General features: G+C 39.2%; 1 protein-coding gene across 2 annotated transcripts in view; it reads right to left on the bottom strand.

The window, feature by feature from the left end:
• Nucleotides 1-2,938: 2,938 nt before the first annotated feature.
• Nucleotides 2,939-21,594, bottom strand: part of LOC147360988 (uncharacterized) — a 30,293-nt gene continuing 11,637 nt past the window's right edge. The window contains exon 3 of one of the 2 annotated variants that reach the window (XM_086334200.1): nt 2,939-3,429. In XM_086334200.1, coding sequence (XP_086190326.1) covers nt 3,402-3,429 — 28 coding nt within the window. In that variant the 3' untranslated portion in view covers nt 2,939-3,401. Of the gene's footprint in view, nt 3,430-14,620; nt 14,799-21,594 lie in introns of those variants that run through there. The other variant, XM_086334199.1, reaches the window with a different exon arrangement.

Raw genomic sequence — 21,594 nt, 5'->3', positions numbered from 1 at the left:
TGAGAAGCTGCTTTATCCTGCTTTATCAGCTTGGTCCTCTGTGACAACCTAGGTGGGTGGGATGGTGGGGTGGGAGGGAGACCAAAGAGGGAAGGGATACGTGTATACATACAGCTGATTCCCACTGTTGTACAGCAGAAACTAACACAACATTGTGAAGCGATTATACTCCAAATAAAAATTTAAAAAAATTTTTAAAAACCGAAATGATGGTTAACATCTTGCACATATGAAGTATATCAAAGATAATTACGGGGCAGAATAGAATATCAAGGGGTATGCTGCTTAGTCGCTTTAGTCATATCCAACTCAGTTCGACCCTAAGGAGTGCAGCCTGCCGGGCTCCTCTGCCTGTGGGATTCTCAAGGCAAGAGTACTAAGAGTGGATTGCCATGGGGTAAAGTAAAATAATAACAGCATACTCTCAATTATTTAAAGGCTTGTTAAGTTGAAATCTAACGACATTTTATTCTTCATCTCCTACCTGTCACCAATCATTAATTTCTAACAAAATTAAATAAAGCCTGACAAATGCTTGAAATGTTTTTTGCAACCATCCTTGAGTTTCCACGATCCAGGCCATTCTTTATTCCTCAGTGAAATGTGATCTGGGTTTCTATATTGGATTGCCTACAGGGAGAGAAAAGCCTGCTTATGCCACTTTGAGTGACGAATAAATTACATTCTGGTTTTACACAGAAAAAGAATGGTCTTTATGAACTGCATGGACAATTTTAAAAATAGTCATCTGGGAATAAATTGCCAATAAATGCCCTCAAGAGAGGAGACCATATTTAGATGAAATTTGAAATGGAAAGACCCAGAGAATTTATCCACCGCAAGTGGTTATTCCAGACACTTATTTCAGAATGCCTTTTACCAGTTCTTGATCTGCCAGCAAGAAGCTTGTGAGCTGCTAACAAGGCGCACAGGGCACTTCACAGAGTAAGGTGTTTGGCGGTGAAGCGCTTGAATTATTAGAAAAGCCTTCTTTATAGTCATCCAAAATCTAGCTTCTTTTCAATTGGCCCTCTGCACTGATTTTGAAGAACTCTCCCTCTTTTGCAATGAACTGCATTGTGGTTAAGAATACAGACTTGGAAGCCAAAGAGTGCAGAAAAGAAATGCTCTGGATTTCCCTGGCTGTCCAGTGGTAAAGATTCTGAGCTTCCAGTGTGGGGGTGTGGGTTCCATCCCTGGTCAGGGAACTAAGATCCTACATGGCGCAGCCAAAATAATAATAAATAAAAGAATTTTTTTAAAAAGAAATCATAGCTCTGCCTCTAAGTCACTTAACCTCTCTGAGCTGCAGTGCATCTAAGATGTGTAAAAATAGAACATGCAATTGCTGTGGAGATTCTACAAGAATTAAAAGCACTTTGCCCAGTGCCTGGTAGTGGTTTAGTCACTAAGTAATGTCAGATTCTTGTGACCCCATGGATTGTAGCCCTGCAGACTGCTCTGTCCATGGGATTTCCCAGGCAAGAATACTGGCGTGGGTTGCCATTTCCTTCTCCAGGGGACCTTCCCGATCCAGGGATTACCCAGATCTCCTGCATTGCAGGCAGATTCTTTACCAACTGAGCCACCAGGGAAGCCCCATCGCCCAGTGCCCAGTGCATAGATGTATGTGTGATGAACAGTGTCTCTATAATGACATTCTTTACGTGGATCCTATGGCGTGACTCTGACCCCTGGAGTCAATCACACTCCAGTGTGGTGATGCCTGATTTAGGAGACATAACTGAGCATGGGGCCTAGACAAAGTCAGATCATCATATAGAGTGCTCCAGATGGACACAGATGTATCTAAGGGCTCCGGTGGGACAGGTGAGAGCATCCTGGGGTTGCCAGGGCTTGGAGCAGCATGAAATAAAGCTAGATTCAGGAAGCCATAAGCATGACTGAGGGGTTGCTGAGCACAGTCTAGTCACAGGTAGTCAGAAGACAGACAGCAGCACATGTCCTAAGAGAAGCCCCCCTCTTACCTCTTAACTCCCAGAAAGATCACGGCAGCTGTGAAGGTGTGTCTACAGAGCTGGAAGATTTAGGGGAAAAAAATGTTAACATGACCTCACCCAGGATGCAAGAGCAGGTAAAACCTGGGATGGAGATGAGGTGAAACTTAATACTATCCACTTATTTATTGACTCTTCTTTGTGCCAGGTACTGAAGAATTTTTCATTAAAAAAATTTTAAATCTGCTATTTCTGACCATAAAAAATGCCAACAATAAAAAACAATTTAACATCTTCTTCTCTCTAAGCATAGGACTATTTTATACAATTTCATTGTTTCTTTAGAGCTACACTGGCCAGTAGGGCAGCCTCTACCCACATCTGGTGACTTGTGTTTATACTAACTTAATTAAACATTAAATATTTAGTTCATCAGTCACCCAAGGCAAATTACAAGTAACACAGCAAAAAACAAAACAAACAAACAAAAAAAGAGATCATTTCCTTCATCACAGAAAGTTCTATTGATCAGAATTTCTCAAGAGTGACAGTGTCTTGAAGCTATGACTTTCATGGGCACCCCATCAATAACTGGACAGTGTTGAAGAAGCATGCAGCAATTGCTTAATTATTGCATGCTGAACACTGATTTAAAATAAGTTCCCCTGAAATATGGAGTAAAAGAAACACAAAGAAAAGCAAACCTTGTGGCCAAACCTTCATTTTCTTTCTCTGGGGTCCAGACACCTTATTCATAGCCTGTCACAAAGGAAAAACTAAACAAAACAGGAAACAGCAGGTGTGTTCTATCAATGACATGATAAATTTCTAAGAGAAAAAGTACAGATGGAAAAAATATGAACTTCCTGGTGTCTGGAAGGAACAGTACTTTTCTGCTGTGAAGAATAGTCTACTGACGTTGTATTGTGAATACTGTTTTACATTTATCTGAGAAGAAAGAAAAGAAAAAAACAAGTGTGTGTGGTTTTTCTTTTTTTAATTGCAATCAAAAGGAAATTTCATAATAGATTTTTTGCTGAGAAGCATAGAAACCATAGGGCTTCCCTAGTGGCTCAGGGGTAAAGAATCTGCCTGTCACTTTGTCCAGTTTGAAACTTGTTAACAGCTGCATAACAAATTATATCATAATGGAAGATATAACCCACTGTATGTAATTCTAACAATTACATATAATTATTTTCTTAGTTTTCAAAAAAGTTTTATATATATATTTATATATATTACCAGGAGACTAATTTGCATATTATCTAACAAGATGTCTTTCTTTACTGTTTTCTATTATAGCATTTTTATCAGGTGGGAAAGTAAGACTCACGTTGGGAATAAAAAAAATAAAAATGTAATGCCTTCATGGACTTCCCTGGTGGTCCAGTTTCCATGACTCTGCGCTCCCAATGCAGGGTGCCCAGATTCCATCCCTGGTCAGGGCACTAGATCCCACACGCTGCAACTAAAGAAAAAGGAAAAAAAAAAAAAAAGATCCCAGATGCTATAACTAAAGATCCTGAAGATGGAAGATCCTTCGTGATATAACTAAGATCTGGCTCAGGCAAATAAATAAATAATACATACATATCTTTCAAATGTAATGCCTTTCAGAGCTGTTATTACTGTGTTCCTCTTCTCTAGTACTGTATCTAAATACTCAGACTATTTCAGGTAACCAAGTCACACAAACCAGAAGCATCAGGAAGAAGAAAAGGGAAAACACACACACACACATATACACTGCATAAGCCTTTATTCTTCTTCATAGTCTTTTTTTAAAAATTGCTACAGTTACTAGGACTAAAGACAGAGAAGAAATCATACACAAGGACTTTTCATTTTACCCTTGTTAGTTAGGTAGTGGTTTAGATACATAACAGAAACTTAGAATAGTTCTCAGATGATCCAATATTGATAAAAATAAATGAAATATAATAACAGCCTCATGAGACTGCACTTACTATATTTACTCACTATATAAGAAAAATAACTTCATATTTATTTAAAATTGTTAAAATTGACCTTCTAAGCTTTCAAAGTCACTACTGTAAACATTATATGAGTCCAACTTATCCTCCAAACTTTCTGTTCACCCTTGGAATGCACCAGAGGCCATTAACCTTTATATTCTAGAGTTGAACTGAGTCCTGCAGATCAAGACTATTAGTGTTTCATTTCCATCTAAGGTAATTACTGCTAAGTTAAAATACAGTACAAGTCCTAAAAGGATTTGTTCTATGTTTAGTCACTTGGAGACTAGGAATAACTAAAATAGACTATATTTCAGTAGATGGTGAAAGTAAGTTTTAATAATAGAATAACATCAATTATATATGATAATATAGGCCTATAGGTTTCAAAGAACTTTATGAATGTTTAAAATGCTTATTAATCTATTTTAGACCTATCAGATTGTCTTTTCAATAATCTGGTTTATTACAAAGATTAATAAAGAGAAAACATCACATGATTTTCTCAGTGACACATAAACCAATATTCTCCAAGTTAACAGATTTATTTGCAAATCACAGAAGCACATTTTTAAAGGAAGAGAAATTAGAAGATTGTATCAGTATTTAACAACAACAACAAAAAGTCTGGAAGGCATCAAATAATACATGAAATAGAAGAGTTGGCATATTTGAGGAAAAAATTCTCATAAGCAGTTAAAAATCTTTCTGGTTAGGAAGGAATGTCTGGAATCTGCATGTCATATCTTTTTTCACTTCTTTCATTTTAGGTCTAAATCCCAGCACAGGATGGGAAAAGAATGCAACAAAGAGCACTCTCTATATATCCTCACCGAATTTATAGTTTTAAATTCCAAAAGGTTCAGATTGCAGTTTCATCAAATTTCTTGTTCCCTATAGACATGAGACACCACTATTTGGAAAACAAATTTTTGATCATCACCGAACGTGAAAGAGGCCTGGGACTTCCCTGGTGGTCCAGTGGCTGACTCTGCTCTCCCAGTGCAGGGGGCCTGCGTTTGACCCCCAGTCAGGGAACTAGATCCCACGTGCTGCAACTAAAGGTCCCACATGCCACAACTAAGACTTGGCAGAGCCAAATAAATAAATATTTTCTAAAAGTGAAAGAGACCTGGTAAACATATATTAAAAATACCCAGAGTAAGGAAAGCCCAAGCCAACTACAAGAATCTCTCTTCTGATTATTCTTTCTCTTTTCTACTAGGGATAAAACATTTACACCCATTACCCACAATTGGGAAAATCAGGACATATATAAAAAAAGAAAATTTGAAACCCACAGATGAGAACTATGGCTAATATTTTGATGTTTCTTCTGCTAGTCTTTGTACTAATTATATTTTATAAAATCATAAACTTATTGTATACATACTTTATACCCTAATTTTTTTCATCTAACATTTTACCATTACCAGTTCTGTACTTCATTATGCATATATCAAAGAGGTATATATATTTAAGTGTGCTCTTTATTTTTTCTGAATTTTAGAAATAATACATGCTAATTTGGAGGAGGAAAACAAATTACAAAAGAAAAAGAAAGGGAAAAGATATACCCTTCTATAAAATCTTGATTCTATCCTTATACCTAAAACACAACCACTTTTAACACTTTACTTTTGTGCCTTATTTCTTATCTTTCCTGCCTCATTTCTGTAGTACATAAACAATCATTTTTTCTATTCTCCAGTATTGAACATTTAAGAGGTTTTAGTTTTCTACATCAAGAGTGAGTGTAATATCTGAATATTAAGATGCAAATTCTTACATATTAATATTCACACATTCTTATATGTTTACCAGATCAAATCAAAAAGTGGGATCAGTTCAGTTCAGTTCAGTCACTCAGTTGTGTATGACTCTTTGCAACTCCATGGACACCAGGCTTCCTTGTCCATCACCAACTCTAGGAACTTGCTCAAACTCATGTCCATCGAGTCGGTGATGTCATCCAACCATCTCATTCTCTGTCGCCCCCTTCTCCTCCTGCCTTCAATCTTTCCCATCATCAGGGTCTTTTCCAGTGAGTCAGTTCTTCACATCAGGTGGCCAAAGTATTGGAGTTTCAGCTTCAGCATCAGTCCTTCCAATGAATATTCAAACTGATTTCCTTTAGTTTGATCTCCTGGCAGTCCAAGGCACTCTCAAGAGTCTTTTCCAGCACCACAGTTCAAAAGCATCAATTTTTCGGAGCTCAGCCTTCTTTATGGTCCAATTCTCACACCCATACGTAACTACTGGAAAAACCATAGCTTTGACTAGACAGAACTTTGTTGGCAAAGTGATGTCTTCACTTTTTAATATGCTTTCTAGGTTGATCATAGCTTTCTTCCAAGGAGCAAGCATCTTTTAATTTCATGGCTGCAGTCACCATCTTCAGTGATTTTGGAGTCCAAGAAAATAAAGTTTGTCACTGTTTCCATCGTTTCCCCATCTATTTGCCATGAAGTGATGGGACCAGATGCCATGATCTTAGTTTTCTGAATGCTGAGTTTTAAGCCAGCTTTTTCACTCTCACTTTCATCAAGAGGCTCTTTAGTTCCTTTTCGCTTTCTTCCTTAATGGTGGTATCATCTGCATACCTGAGGTTAGTGATATTTCTCCCAGCAATCTTGATTCCAGCTTGTGCTTCATCCAGCCAGGCATTTCACATGATGTACTCTGCATATAAGCTAAATAAGCATTTGGAACCAGTCCGTTGTTTCATGTCTGATTTTAACTATTGCTTCTTGACCTTGCATACAAACGAGGCAGGTATGGTGGTCTGGGATTCCCATCTCTTGAAGAATTTTCCACATTTTATTGTGATCCACACAGTCAAAGGCTTTGGCAAAGTAAAAAAAGCAGTAGATGTTTTTCTGGAACTCTCTTGCTTTTTAGATAATCCAATAGATGTTGGCCATTTGATCTGATTCCTCTGCCTTTTCTTAATCCAGCTTGAACATCTGAAAGTTCTTGGTTCACCTACTGTTGAATCCTGGCTTGGAGAATTTTGAGCATTACTTTGCTAGCATGTGAGATGAGTGCAATTGTGCAGCAGTTTGAACATTCTTTGGCATTGCCTTTCTTTGGGTTTGGGATGAAAACTGACCTTTTCCAGTCCTGTGGCCACTGCTGAGTTTTCCAAATTTGCTGGCATATAGAGTGCAACACTTTAACAGCATCATCTTTTAGGATTCGATATGGCTCAGCTGGAATTCCATTACCTCCACTAGCTTTGTTCGTAGAGATGCTTCCTAAGGCCCACTTGACTTTGCATTCCAGGATATCTGGCTCTAGGTGAGTGCTCACACCATCATGGTTATCTGGGTCATAAAAGCTTATGACCTAAGTCTTTGAGGCAGCTGATTAAAAGTCATCTCCAGAAAGACTGCAGAGCCCAAATTCCCATCAGCCGTGGCTGGAATAGTACCCTGCTATGTCCTTATGAAGTGTCGCTAGTTGTAACCTTTGTCATTTTTTTACGTCAAAAATGACTATATCATTTTTATTTCCCCTTTTTGCGATTGACACAAAAACCTGAATTTTTATATGTTTAGGATTAATTATATGTTTCTTAGTCATCTGTAGCTTTTTCTTTTGTCAATGATTTGTGATATTTGTCCTTTCTCTACTGGGTTCATAGGCATTTCTTACTGAATTATCACAATGTTATTTTTGTTGTTAATTTTAAAACTATCAACCACATGTATCATAAAAACACTTTCCAGTTCCACTTTTTCCATTAAATATGGTTTATAATATTATATGAAACAAAGTACTTAATCTTCTACAGCCTAACACACATATTTTTCCTTTGTGACTTACCCTATCTATGTCTTTTTAGGCTTCAGTTTAGTTCAGTTCAGTTCAGTTCAGTCCAGTCGCTCAGTCGTGTCAGACTCTGCGACCCCATGAATTGCACCACACCAGAGTCCTTTACTTAGAAAAAATAAGCTAAATTCACTTTCATGTTCTTCTGTTCCTTATGTTTCAGTTTTTAAATTTATTTTGATACAGTATGCAAAGTGAGATTTTTAAACCTAACTTTCATCTAGAAACCTAGTTGCCCCTTTCACACTGGTTTGTAAGACTTCCGGTTCTACATACCATATTCTAATTTACTGTGATGGGAGGCGTGGCTAGGAGAGGCGGAGGAGCGGGAGGGGGAAGAATGGGCATGAGGGAGGACAGGGCATTCCTTCTTGGAAAAGTCAGTGGGTGAACCACACTTGTAACTACTCAAGCTTTATAATACATTCTCACATCTGATAGAAAGCTTCACAATTTCTCTTCTTTTGCAAACATTTCTTAGCCATGCCTTCCCATTCTAAGCTCCTTTCAATATTTTCCCAACATCTGGTACCAGTTATTCTTAGGTCCTTTCCATAAGAAGAGCAGAAGAGATGGAAATCCAGGCCACAAGAAGCTTGTGATTTTCCCATATCCCTTCTAGCTTTAGTCAGTGTGATACCAGGGGCCCTTTCCACTCTTCCAGCTTTTGTGGGGGGCTTTTTAAAGTCATAAATCCATTTTGATGCTTCCAATTTAATAAAACCTGTTAATGTAACACTTATTATGTATTTCCCTTTTCAAGCCTACTGGTACACCATCTTCTCACCAAACTTGATGCACAGGCTGTGTTTAAATCCTAAATTCTGTTTAAATGACAGCATTGCACAAAATTGAGAAGAATCCATCTCTCTTTCTCTTTTTTTCCTTTTTGGTTCTTTCCCCACATCCTCAAGTTGGCTCAGAGTTCATGGTCCAGAGACTCTTTCCAGGTACTTTCATCTCTTTTTGAGCACATCACCCACTACCAGAAAATAAAGAAAGAAGGACCTTGGAGGGGAGGAAAGACAAAATGAGAGGAGAGGAAAGAAAGCATCACTAAGGTGTAAGGCTCTGACCTCACTAATATTGTCCCCATATACTTATAATAAAGATGTAATTGGGAGTGATGTGTATATGCTTACCATATGTAAAGTAGCTAGCCGGTGGGAAGCTGCTGTGCTGCACAGGGAGCTCAGCTCATTGCTCTGTGATGACCTAGAGGGGCAGGATGTTGCAGGGAGGGAGGCTCAAGAGGGAGGGGATATATGTATACATCCAGCTGATTCACTTCGCTGTACAGCTGAAACTAACACAACATTTTAAAGCAATTATACCTCAATGCCTAACTAAATAAAGAGTAAAAAATAGAAAGTATTTCAAGACAAAATCTTCCTCTTATTTTTCCTAATTAGAAACCAAAATACAGACTCAGCTTTATTTTTCAACTCAAATTAATACCAAGGTTTTTATTATTGTTGTTATTTATTTTTAATGAAGGGAAACTTTGTACTAAATTCTAATATTTCAGGAGTTCCCTTGGATGGATGGATGCATAGCTAGGTATTTCATATCTCAGGATTTGATTACCTTGAATCTGTCCTGCCAATCAGGCATATTTTAAAAAATAACCAAATTGGAGTCAGGAATTATTAGAGAAAAGTACCCAATATATCAAGTGTTCATATTCTCAGCAAGTCTTAATAGGACTGTAAAACTTTCACAACAATTATCTAGGATCTATACAAACAAACCCAGGAGGCTTCCATGACATTCCAATGACAAGTCCATATTCATATTCTACTTAGATACCCATTTCCAAAACTACCACAAGGCAGTCACGGGCATTTGTGGCATGATCTCAGAGCTGCACATACCTGTACACATACGTTTATGCACATTTTCACATTTTAAAAAGTTATGCCTGAAATGCTAAGGAAAAAAAAAATTAAACACCATACAGAATATATTTTGTTTAATTTGCCAACAAAGGTCTGTACAGTCAAACCTATGGTTTTTCCAGTAGTCATGTATGGATGTGAGAGTTGGACCATAAAGAAGACTGAGCGCCAAAGAATTGATGCTTTTGAACTGTGGTGTTGGAGAAGGCTCTAGAGTCCCTTGGACTGCAAGGAGATCAAACCAATCAATCCTAAAAGAAACCAATCCTTAATATACATTGGAAGGACTGGTGCTGAAGCTGAAACTCCAAAACTTTGGCCACCTGATGCAAAGAACTGACTCACTGGAAAAGACCCTGATGCTGAGAAAGATTGAGGAAATGGAGAAAGGGGGAGACAGAGGATGAGATGGTTGAATGGCATCACCAACTCAATGGACTTGAATTTGACCAAGCTCCAGTAGATGGTGAAGGACAGGGAGGCCTGGCATGCTGCAGCCCATGGGATCGCAAAGAGTTAGACACGACTTAGCGACTGAACAACAATAACAATTTGTTTTGAGACAAGTTTATTTAAGTATACATGGGAGTCTAGGATCATCCTCCAATTGATAAAAGTTAATCATTTTTTAATTTCATGGGAACACTATATTTTTAATTAATTTATTTTTGGTTGCACTGAGTCTGTTGCTGTGTGAGGGCCTTCTCTAGTCATGGTGAGCTGGGGGCTGCTCTCTGTTGCGGTGCACAGGCTCTAGCTGTGGGTTTCAGCTGTCGCAGCTCGTGGGCTCTAGAGTGCAGGCTTGGTAGTTGTAGTGCATAGGCTTACCTGCTCTGCAGCATGTAGAATCTTTCTGGACTACCTGGGGTTAAACCTATGTTCCCTGCATTGGCAGGCAGATTCTTATCCATTGTGCCACCAGGGAATTCCTTGGAGACACTATTTTTTTAAAACACATTTTAGATAAATGCTTATTTTCCAAAGCAATAATATATATCAGTCCTGAGTGACATGCCAGCTACTTAAAAGAAAAAAAACAAACAACTCTCTATGAGGAAAACCACTGAGGCACATTTACAGCTTTATTTTGTGACTAGGGTGGGTATTCATGAAGCTCCCAAGCACAACACTCACATCTATAACCCACCTTCTCCTCTGCTGGCCCAGTAACTTGGGGGTGATGGTCTGTAATGTCAAAGCATTCCCTAAGCAATCCTATTCCCTTTTACCTTGAGCAGGAGTTAAAGCGCCAAGTTTTGACTAAAATACTAAAAACTAGACACCACATTCCAAAGTGAAACACGATACAAAGCAACATTATCAAAGGAAGCATGCCAGGAAGGTTATGTAACTCTTAAAACCATGTACCCGTGTCAAAGGCAGAACGAGTTCAAGTTACTTTTTTTAAATGAAGGATAATTGCTTTACAATACTGGTTTCATTTCTGCCATACATCAACATGAATTAGCCATAGACGTACATATGTCCCCTCCCTCTTGCACCTCCCTCCCACCTCCCACTGTTTCCCACCCCTCTGAGTTGTTACAGAGCCCGAGTTTGATTTCCCTGAGTCATACAGCAAATTTCCATTGGCTATTGATTTTACACATGGAAGTGTACAAGGAGATTTTTGAAGATGAAGGTTTTTGGAGAAAGCCAGCATGCTGCATGGATCTGACCAGAAGGTCTACAGGGCTGTTTGCTTACTTGCAAGAGTAAGGCAAAGAGCTTCAAAGGGCCACCCAGGGATTGCAAAAGTTCAAACCCTCTTTGAGTTTTTGAAGGTAAAGTATTTCCCTTGGACTAGATTTGATGCAACATAGAGCTAGCTGTCTTAGATCCTGTTCAAGGATGACTTGCTGGAAAGAAGGTACCAGAGCAAAGAGCAGCAAAGGGTGTACTTCCTAGAGAAAGCAGACTCACAGACTTAGAGAAAGAACTTGTGGTTGTCAGCAGGGGAAGGAAGAGGGAAGGGATAGGTAGGGAGTTATGGGATCGGTGTGTACACACTGCTGTATTTAAAAATGGATAACTAACAAGGATCTACTGTACAGGTCAAGGAACTCTGCTCAGTATTATGTGGCAGCCTGGATGGGAGGGGAGTTTGGGAGAAAATGGATACATGTATAAGTATGGCTGAATCCCTTTGCTGTCCACCTGAAACTGTCGTGACATTGTTAATCTGCTATCAGTTCAGTTCAGTTGCTCAGTCGTGTCTGACTCTTTGAGACCCCATGAATCGCAGCACGCCAGGCCTCCCTGTCCATCACCAACTCCCGGAGTTCACTCAGACTCACGTCCATCAAGTCGGTGATGCCATCCAGCCATCTCATCCTCTGTTGTCCCCTTCTCCTCCAGCCCCCAATCCCTCCCAGCATCAGAGTCTTTTCCAATGAGTCAACTCTTCGCATGAAGTGGCCAAAGTACTGGAGTTTCAGCTTTAGCATCATTCCTTCCAAAGAACATCCAGGACTGATCTCCTTTAGAATGGACTGGTTGGATTTCCTTGCAGTCTAAGGGACTCTCAAGAGTCTTCTCCAACACCACACTTCAAAAGCATCAATTCTTCGGTGCTCAGCTTTCTTCAGAATCCAACTCTCACATCCATACATGACTACTGGAAAAACCATAGCCTTGACTAGATGAATCTTTGTTGGCAAAGTAATGTCTCTGCTTTTGAATATGCTATCTAGGTTGGTCATAACTTTCCTTCCAAGGAGTACGCATCTTTTAATTTCATGGCTGCAATCACCATCTGCAGTGATTCTGGAGCCCCCAAAAATAAAGTCTGACACTGTTTCCACTGTTTCCCCATCTATTTCCCATGAAGTGATGGGACTAGATGCCATGATCTTTGTTTTCTGAATGTTGAGCTTCAAGCCAACTTTTTCACTCTCCTCTTTCACTTTCATCAAGAGGCTTTTTAGTTCCTCTTCACTTTCTGCCATAAGGGTGGTGTCATCTGCATATCTGAGGTTACTGATATTTCTCCTGGCAATCTTAATTCCAGCTTGTGCTTCTTCCAGCCCAGCGTTTCTCATGATGTACTCTGCATATAAGTTAAATAAGCAGGGTGACAATATACAGCCTTGACATACTCCTTTTCCTATTCAGAACCAGTCTGTTTTTCCATGTCCAGTTCTAACTGTTGCTTCCTGACCTGCATATAGGTTTCTCAAGAGGCAGGTCAGGTGGTCTGGTATGCCCATCTCTCTCAGAATTTTCCACAGTTTATTGTGATCCACGCAGTCAAAGACTTTGGCATAGTCAATAAAGCAGAAATAGATGTTTTTCTGGAACCATCTTGCTTTTTCGATGATCCAGCGAATATTGGCAATTTGATCTCTGGTTCCTCTTCCTTTTCTAAAACCAGCTTGAACATCTGGAAGTTCATGGTTCACGTATTGCTGAAGCCTGGCTTGGAGAATTTTGAGCATTACTTTACTAGCATGTGAGATGAGTGCAATTGTGCGGTAGTTTGAACATTCTTTGACATTGCCTTTCTTTGGGATTGGAATGAAAACTGACCTTTTCCAGTCCTGTGGCCACTGCTGAGTTTTCCAAATTTGCTGGCATATTGAGTGTAGCACTTTCACAGCATCATCTTCCAGGATTTGAAACAGCTCAACTGGAATTCCATCACCTCCAATAGCTTTGTTCGTAGTGATGCTTTCTAAGGCCCACTTGACTTCACATTCCAGGATGTGTGGCTCTAGGTCAGTGATCACACCATCATGATTATCTTGGTCGTGAAGATCTTTTTTGTACAGTTCTTCTGTACATTTTCTTGCCATCTCTTCTTAATATCTTCTGCTTCTGTTAGGTCTATACCATTTCTGTCCTTTATTGAGCCCATCTTTGCATGAAATGTTGGTATCTCTAATTTTCTTGAAGAGATCCCTAGTCTTTCCCATTCTGTTGTTTTCCTCTATTTCTTTGCATTGATCGCTGAGGAAGGCTTTCTTATCTCTTCTTGCTATTCTTTGGAACTCTGCATTCAGATGCTTATATCTTTCCTTTTCTCCTTTGCTTTTCGCTTCTCTTCTTTTCACAGCTATTTGTAAGGCCTCCCCAGACAGCCATTTTGCTTTTTGCATTTCTTTTCCATGGGGATGGTCTTGATCTGCTATACTCCAATACAAAATAAAAAGTTTAAAAAACAAAAAACAACTCCTAGAGGCTGCGGATGACCAAATACAAATTCACTTCTTCAGGTCAATGTTACTTTGGAAGACAAAGAAGCACCCACTAGAAAAAAGGCCAGTTTTAAGCACATGTCCAGAACTTTTAAAAACATGCCAACCACTTCAGTGGTTAGAAGTTCTCCTTCCAATGCAGCCGGTGCAGTTTCAATCCTTGGTCAGGGAACTAAGATACTACATGCCTCAAGGCCAAAAAACCCCCAAAACATAAGCAATACTGCAACAAATTCAAAAAAACTTTAAAAATGGTCCACATCAAAAAATAGTAATAATTTAAAAAATTAACACATGCCAAATGGAGAGGTGTAAGCACTGGCTCATCAACAGTCCTTGTCAAGTAAGAACTTTATTTTCTCCTCCAAACTTTACTTCTCTATTTACCAAGCTGAGGAAAGAGTGATAGCACTTCACACACAGAGAGAAACCAGGACTCCCATTTCCTACAGCTCCTTGCCGGGAAGACACGTAACTTTCAAGTAAGGCTGTGATTTTGATTGTTACATGAACATGAACATTATAAACAACTATGATTAATTTTCTCATTTGAAACAACCAAGGAAGTGTTTGATTTTCATCAAAGTGACCAGGAAAATCATGGCAATTGCTTGACTTGTCATTTGCAAAATGATCAGACCATTGTTAAAGCTTCCTCCCTTGTCTTTTTATCCTCTCCTGCCCTTGACTTTCAGACACGACCTTTCTTCCTCTTTTTCATGTTACTGTTTAATCATGACAGTCATAACAATAGCTCACATTATTGAGTGTTTATTCTGTGCCAGGCACTCTGCAATGTGTTTTATAAATACATTTCTCATTTCAGCGTCACAGATCTCTACTATTGACATCCCATTTTACGTATGAGGAAACTGAGGTTTATCCATTGTTGCGAATAAGTAAAGGACTGGCAATTCACCCAGATGGCTTGACCTGAAAAGAATGAATGATATGTGGCTTGTCAGTTCAAAGGATAAAACACACCAGGCTTGCTTTCTTTAATAAAACATATGTGGATCTCCCCCACAGCATGAGAAAATGGAAACATTCCACTGAAGGAGAATGAGTAGAAAACTAAACATAGCTATTGTTTGTAACCATAAAATCTGCTGATGTACACACTTACTGCAAACTCCTGGATGATATCATTCTGTCAACAGTCACAAAGCTTTCTCAATCCGGACATGAAATAACAACAATGAAAACAACAACATAGAAATTTGTAATGTTTGAGCTGTAAAAGCTGCCTTTTCATATTTTCATCTGATTTTCTTCTCACAATAATCCTATGAGTATGTATCATGAATACTATGTTTTCGATGAGGAAATGAAGATTAAAGCTTTTAAAAACTATGATTTAGGGACCTCTCTAGTGGTGCAGTGGCTAAGACTCCACATTCCCAATGCAGGGGGCCCAGGTTCTATCCCAGGTCAGGGAACTAAGACCCTGCATGATGTAACTAAAAAGATTTCACGTGTTGCAATGAAGATCAAAGACCCCCACATATCACAACTAAGACCCAGCACAGCCACATAAATAAATACAAATCAATAAATATTTTAAAAAATACAAACAAAAACTGTTTTATTTAACACCAAAAATGAATACATGAGAGTCAAGACTAAAGGGAACACATATCAAAGGGTAGTTGATATATCAACCCATATTTGCATCAATATCCATATTAATCACTCTTAATCTTTAGGCTTTGCATTTTTCAGTCACCAAAATGCCTTACAAAATCCTCTTTCAGATACTGAATCCCTCACTTCATTTCAATGAGATAATTCATGGCAAGTAACAACGCATATAGTTTTCAGATGTAGAAACTAGGGCCTCAAGTAGTAACTGAGCTGGCCAAGTCAATGGAATACAAGAATCTTATAGGCTTTTACAAAACTGAGTTGAATTTCTGTCCTAAAATGGGAAGGCATGCCTTTTCTCACTAGAGAGATTATTCTAGAACTTTAGAACCATGCCAATATATTTCCCAGTAACCAAGTCATCAGGATCTCTATTCTCTGAGAAGGCAAAGATTCATGCAAGCAATTAATCCAGCTAATTAAGTTCCAGGTCTCTTTAATTCCAAAAGTTAAAACATTCTTTCCTATCTATTCTTCATCTCATCATAAGCAAAGACTCATAAATATTCCCACCTTCCAACCACTATATTTTTCACTCTCTCTATGGCCCCAAATACTACCAATTCACTAGCACAGAGCTTCTCAGGCTTTAGCATTCCTCAGAAACATCTAGAAGTCCTGTTAAAACAAAGATTGCTGGACACCCGCCCCCCCCCCCCGCCCCCCGCAGTTTCTGATTTTGTCAGATCTGGAGTGGGGACTGACAGGTGGCATTTCTAACAGATTTCCAGGTGATGCTGCTGCTGGTCTGGGTACCACACTTTAAGAGAACCACCGGACAAGTATTTCTCCCAAATAGTCCCTTAAAGGGTTCCCACAGAAAAGCACTCAGCTGCTAAGGCTTCTATCTGGAGGAAAAAGAAACATTTGTAATGACTCATAGCCTTTTTCAAGCTTTTCCAGCCACAAAATTAAAAACAGAAAACGACTAGATTGAAAGCAAAATGAAAACAGCTAATGTTATCCTGTCTAAATTTGAACTTATGGCATGGTTTCTGGAGTTAGGAAAAAAGACATAATAACAACCCAGGTGAGCCCGAGGCTGACCACATTGAAAGCTGGCACTACTGAAGCTACCAGAAAAACCTGGAGGCCCAGCCAGGCTGTCACACCCTGACCCCAATCACCGCAGACACCTGGCTCCCAGTTCTGTTTGGTTTTTCTCTGTCAACGGTAAGTTCTTCCACACAGTTCTCCAAACACATCAATCCATAACTCTTTTCATTAACTCATTTTTTTCCCTACACCATCTCTACTACTTTTAACAGAAAAAAATATCAATTGTCCATAAACAAATATGGTTGGAACATCAAACAGGTAGATCAAAAATCTGAAGAGAGAAGCTGACTAAAGGAGTTGTCTTAGGGGTCCTTTATTTTTGTGATTATCATCTCTAGAAAGCTTTCAGTGTAAACTGGAATTCCATTTTGTATCTCTCTAGGGAAAGACAAAGGCATTTTGTGTTATGGTATAAAATACTTTGGTATTCTAGGTTATTTGTCAAAAGTGTGACTAGTATTTTAAATAGTACTTTCTTATAAATAAAAAATAACTGACAAGAAATGTTATTCAGTTCAGTTCAGTCGCTCAGTCATGTCTGACCCCTTGCAACCCCATGAATCACAGCATGTCAGGCCTCCCTGTCCATCACCAACTCCCGGAGTTCACCCAGACTCACGTCCATCAAGTCAGTGATGCCATCCAGCCATCTCATCCTCTGTCGTCCCCTTCTCCTCCTGCCCCCAATCCCTCCCAACATCAGAGTCTTTTCCAATGAGTCAACTCTTCGCATGAGGTGGCCAAAGTACTGGAGTTTCAGCTTTAGCATCATTCCCTCCAAAGAAATCCCAGGGCTGATCTCCTTCAGAATGGACTGGTTGGATCTCCTTGCAGTCCAAGGGACTCTCAAGAGTCTTCTCCAACACCACAGTTCAAAAGCATCAATTCTTCGGCACTCAGCCTTCTTCACAGTCCAACTCTCACATCCGTACATGACCACTGGTAAAACCACAGCCTTGACTAGACGGACCTTTGTTGGCAAAGTAATGTCTCTGCTTTTGAATATGCTATCTAGGTTGGTCATAACTTTCCTTCCAAGGAGTAAGTGTCTTTTAATTTCATGGCTGTAGTCACCATATGCAGTGATTTTGGAGCCCCCCAAAATAAAGTCTGACACTGTTTCCACTGTTTCCCCATCTATTTCCCATGAAGTGATGGGATCGAATGCCATGATCTTCGTTTTCTGAATGTTGAGCTTTAAGCCAACTCTTTCACTCTCCACTTTCACTTTCATCAAGAGGCTTTTTAGTTCCTTATAAATCTACAAATAACAAATGCTGGAGAAGGTGCAGAAAAAGGGAACCCTCCTACACTCTTGGTGAGAATGTAAGTTGGTGCAGCCACTATGGAAAACAGTACGGAGAGTCCTTAGAAAACCAGTTACCATATCATCCAGCAATCCCACTGCTGGGCATATACCCAGACGAAACTATAATTCAAAAAGATACATGTACCCCTATGTTCATAGCAGCATTATTCACAATAGCCAAGATATGGAAACAATCTATACATCCATTGACAGACGAAGGGATAAAGATGTGGTACTTATAAGCAATGGAATACTGCTCAGTCATAAAAAGAATGAAATAAGGTCATCTGCAGCAACACGGATCCAACTAGAGATTCTCATGCTAAGTGAGGCAGTCAGAAAGAGAAACACAAATACCATGTGATTCACTTATATGTGGAATCTAAAATATGGCACAAGTGAACCTGTCTACAAAACAGAAACGGACTCATGACATAGAGAGCAGACTTACGGTTGCCAAAGGGAAGAGAGGAAGGAAAGGGATGGAGTGGGAGTTTGGGATTAGTAGATGCAAACTAGTATATACAAGACGGATAAACAACAAGGTCCTACTGTACAGCACAGGGAGTATTTCCAATATTCTGTCATAAACCATAACAGAAAAGAATATAAAAAATGTATATATGTGTATAACTGAGTCACTTGGCTATACAGCAGAGACTGGCGCAACATTGTAAATCAACTATACTTCAATAAAAAACAACAAGATATAATATTTCTGCTTAGAAAAGCTGTTAGTTCTACCTTTAATATAAGAACATACTGCAGGAACTATTGCCTGCAAATCACTTCGTGTCCATCACATTTCAAAATATGAGCCAGCCGATGAAGGATAACACTTCTAAGTGATAAACCAAAGTCATCCAAATGTGGTTTTTATGTCCCAGTGCTAAGAGAAGGGAAAACATGAGGATAATGGTAGGGTCACTGAATACACAGACTTGCAAAGAAGTTATTCTGTATGAGCATGAGTCACCAAAACTACTTCCTTAGTGATAACAGTTGCCTAAGTAACTCAGATGCCTGACTGCTAAGAAATACACGGGCAGTGGGTTGGGTTTCGAACCCACTAGTCATTTCCTTTACTTAATTGCTAAGTACTCTTTCTTCCCGGTTGCCGTTTGGGGCCTGTGTTTTCTGTAGCAACCCAGCAACTAGTCATTATGCTCTATTTTATCAGGGAGAACAAAACAGCAAACTCGACATTTCCATGGATTTCACAGAGAAAGTGGCTGTTATTTCCTTCTGACTTGAGGGGGACATCAACTGAACTACTGAAACTACTGAACTAGGCCTCAAAGTGACAGAACGATTATTCAAGACTTAGACAGAAGGATTTCACAGAGAATACAAGAGTGAATTAGATGCCCTCTGAATACAGGGAAGATGCTTTATTCATTTCTGAGTCCTTAGAGCCCAGCAGAGAGCCTGGCCCCCAGGAGGACCCTAAATATACTGACTGAATGGGGTCACTGGTTCTGTTCGGAACATTTCAATCTATTAGGTAATGGTGCCACGGCTGAGTTAAGTTCTCATCAGGCTCGCATGTTTTCACACATCCTTTCCCCTTCTATCTACCATGCGGCTGTGATGCTTGTTGTTCTCACCCTTGTCCCCACAGCAAACACTTTAACAATGCTGTTTTAACAGAGAGTGGTGCAAGTGTGCATTTCTTGGAAAAATCTGAGCTGCAACAGCAGTGAGATTAATATTGTGCAAGAAATGTTTAAAACTGGGTGGTAAGGTCCTACGTGTTATCGGTAATATAGCCTGAATTTGGCCTTAAGAATCTTGGTCACAGGCAGACACAGAGAATGGGCTTGTGGACATACCGGGGAAGGGGAGGGTGGGATGGATGGAGAAAGTGGCAGGGACACATACGCACTAATGGGGAGCCGCTGCAGAAGACAGGGGCTCAGTTCAGCGCTCTGTGATGACCTGGAGGGGACGGAGAGGGTGTGGGCAGGCTCAAGAGGGAGGGGATGTATGTATACATGTAGCTGATCCATTTGTTGTATCGCAGAAACTTTACACAATGTTGTAAAGCAATTACACTCCAAAAAATTGTTAAAAAATAATTTCGGTCATTGGGTAGTTCACTAAATCTCTCATTTCACACGTCTCTCATTATTCTTGGACTATACAATATTCCAAACATTAATAAATCTCCCTAAAATGTGAACTAACAGAGTAAGTATGGGGAAAAGCTGTTTCTACTTATAGAGGTGATGTGTTCCAAAAATGTGGTCAGCATCTCTCTTTTCCACTAGCAAATGTGGGTAAAGATTTTCATTCATCTCATTGCATGCGGGGATGATATGTCATAATCATTGCTTCATTCTGGTGAACTGAGTCAGAATTAAGAAATGAGATCTCCACAGAAAACCCCGAAAATGCCCATCAATGTCCTGATGATTCATTAAGGGCACCCTATTCTCTGAATTGGAAGGGGTCTTGTGGCTGCATGGGAAGGGGGTGAGGGGAAATCCATAGAGATAGATGAGACACCATGACAAGAATTCCAGAGACGTGGGGATGTCACCAGCACAAAAAGCACCATGGCATGTAAAGTACTGCAGTACAGTGAAGGATGGAGGGGGGCTGTAGCCAGAAGTCCTAAGTTCAAATCCCAAGTCTGCCACTTCCTGGCTGTGTGAGCGTGAGCAAATCACTCAAGTTGTTCTTTGCCTTGGTTTCTTCATACATCTAACAGGGTTGTTGTGAGGATTAAATAAGTTAACGCATGGCAAATAGAAAGCACTCAATATACGTAACCTATCATTATGAATACCACTAGCGTTCCCATCTGGGCCAGACTCTGAGTCTAGGAACAACATCAAAATCATGCCTGGTTATCATTAACATTGTTTGGAGTTCACTAATCAAGGACTGTGAAAACCAACCCAAAGTCAGCAAAAGAAAAACCCTGATTAGACATGCAAATATGACTGCATTGTATTCTGTGCACACATTTTTAACCTCCTAAAGTTCTAGAGATGACAGATGAATAAATTACAATATTGTTCCAGAAGTTTTTCATGATTTATGATCCAAAAGGTATATTTCATCTATATTAAGCTCAAATCTCATCATATTTTTGTAGTTACTCCACACAGCCATATGAGTCCCATTAGAGAGTATATTTCCAGTACTTGGCTAATTAGAGATACAAAGTCTTACTCAATCTTTTGGAAACCATTGCAGCAGAATTACAGAGAGGGCTGCCAATCCCTTTATTCTGCTACATTTAACTCAGAATGTTCTTTCTTTACTTATTTTGTATCATTCTAATGAATTTTCTTAATCCTTTTGCCCTGCTTAGTTTCATCATTATGCCATCTTATATGTCCTTTCATTTGTCACATGGCTCCATTTAGGGTTACTCTAATTTGTTTATTTTTTCTAATATTTTGTCTTTTTTTGTAATTAGGAGAATATAAATATGATTCTTTTGTATTGGGTTTTTTCCCCCTCATCATCATGTTTTTGATTTTCATTTATTTTTTATTTGAAGGATAATTGCTTTACAGAATTTTGTTTTCTGTCAAACCTCAACATGAATTAGCCATAGGTATACATATAACCTTATTGCTAAATTCAGACTTAAATTGAAGAAAGTAGGGAAAACCACTAGACCATTCAGGTATGACCTAAATCAAATCCCTTATGATTATACAGTGGAAGTGAGAAATAGATTTAAGGGCCTAGATCTGATAG

Source organism: Bos grunniens, chromosome 13 (assembly GCF_055505025.1).
Source record: "Bos grunniens cultivar Pamir isolate PY7600 chromosome 13, Bosgru_T2T1.0, whole genome shotgun sequence".
Taxonomy (NCBI): Eukaryota; Metazoa; Chordata; class Mammalia; order Artiodactyla; family Bovidae; genus Bos; species Bos grunniens.
Note: the sequence above shows the minus strand (reverse complement) of the source record. Positions and strands in the feature narration are given on the sequence as shown.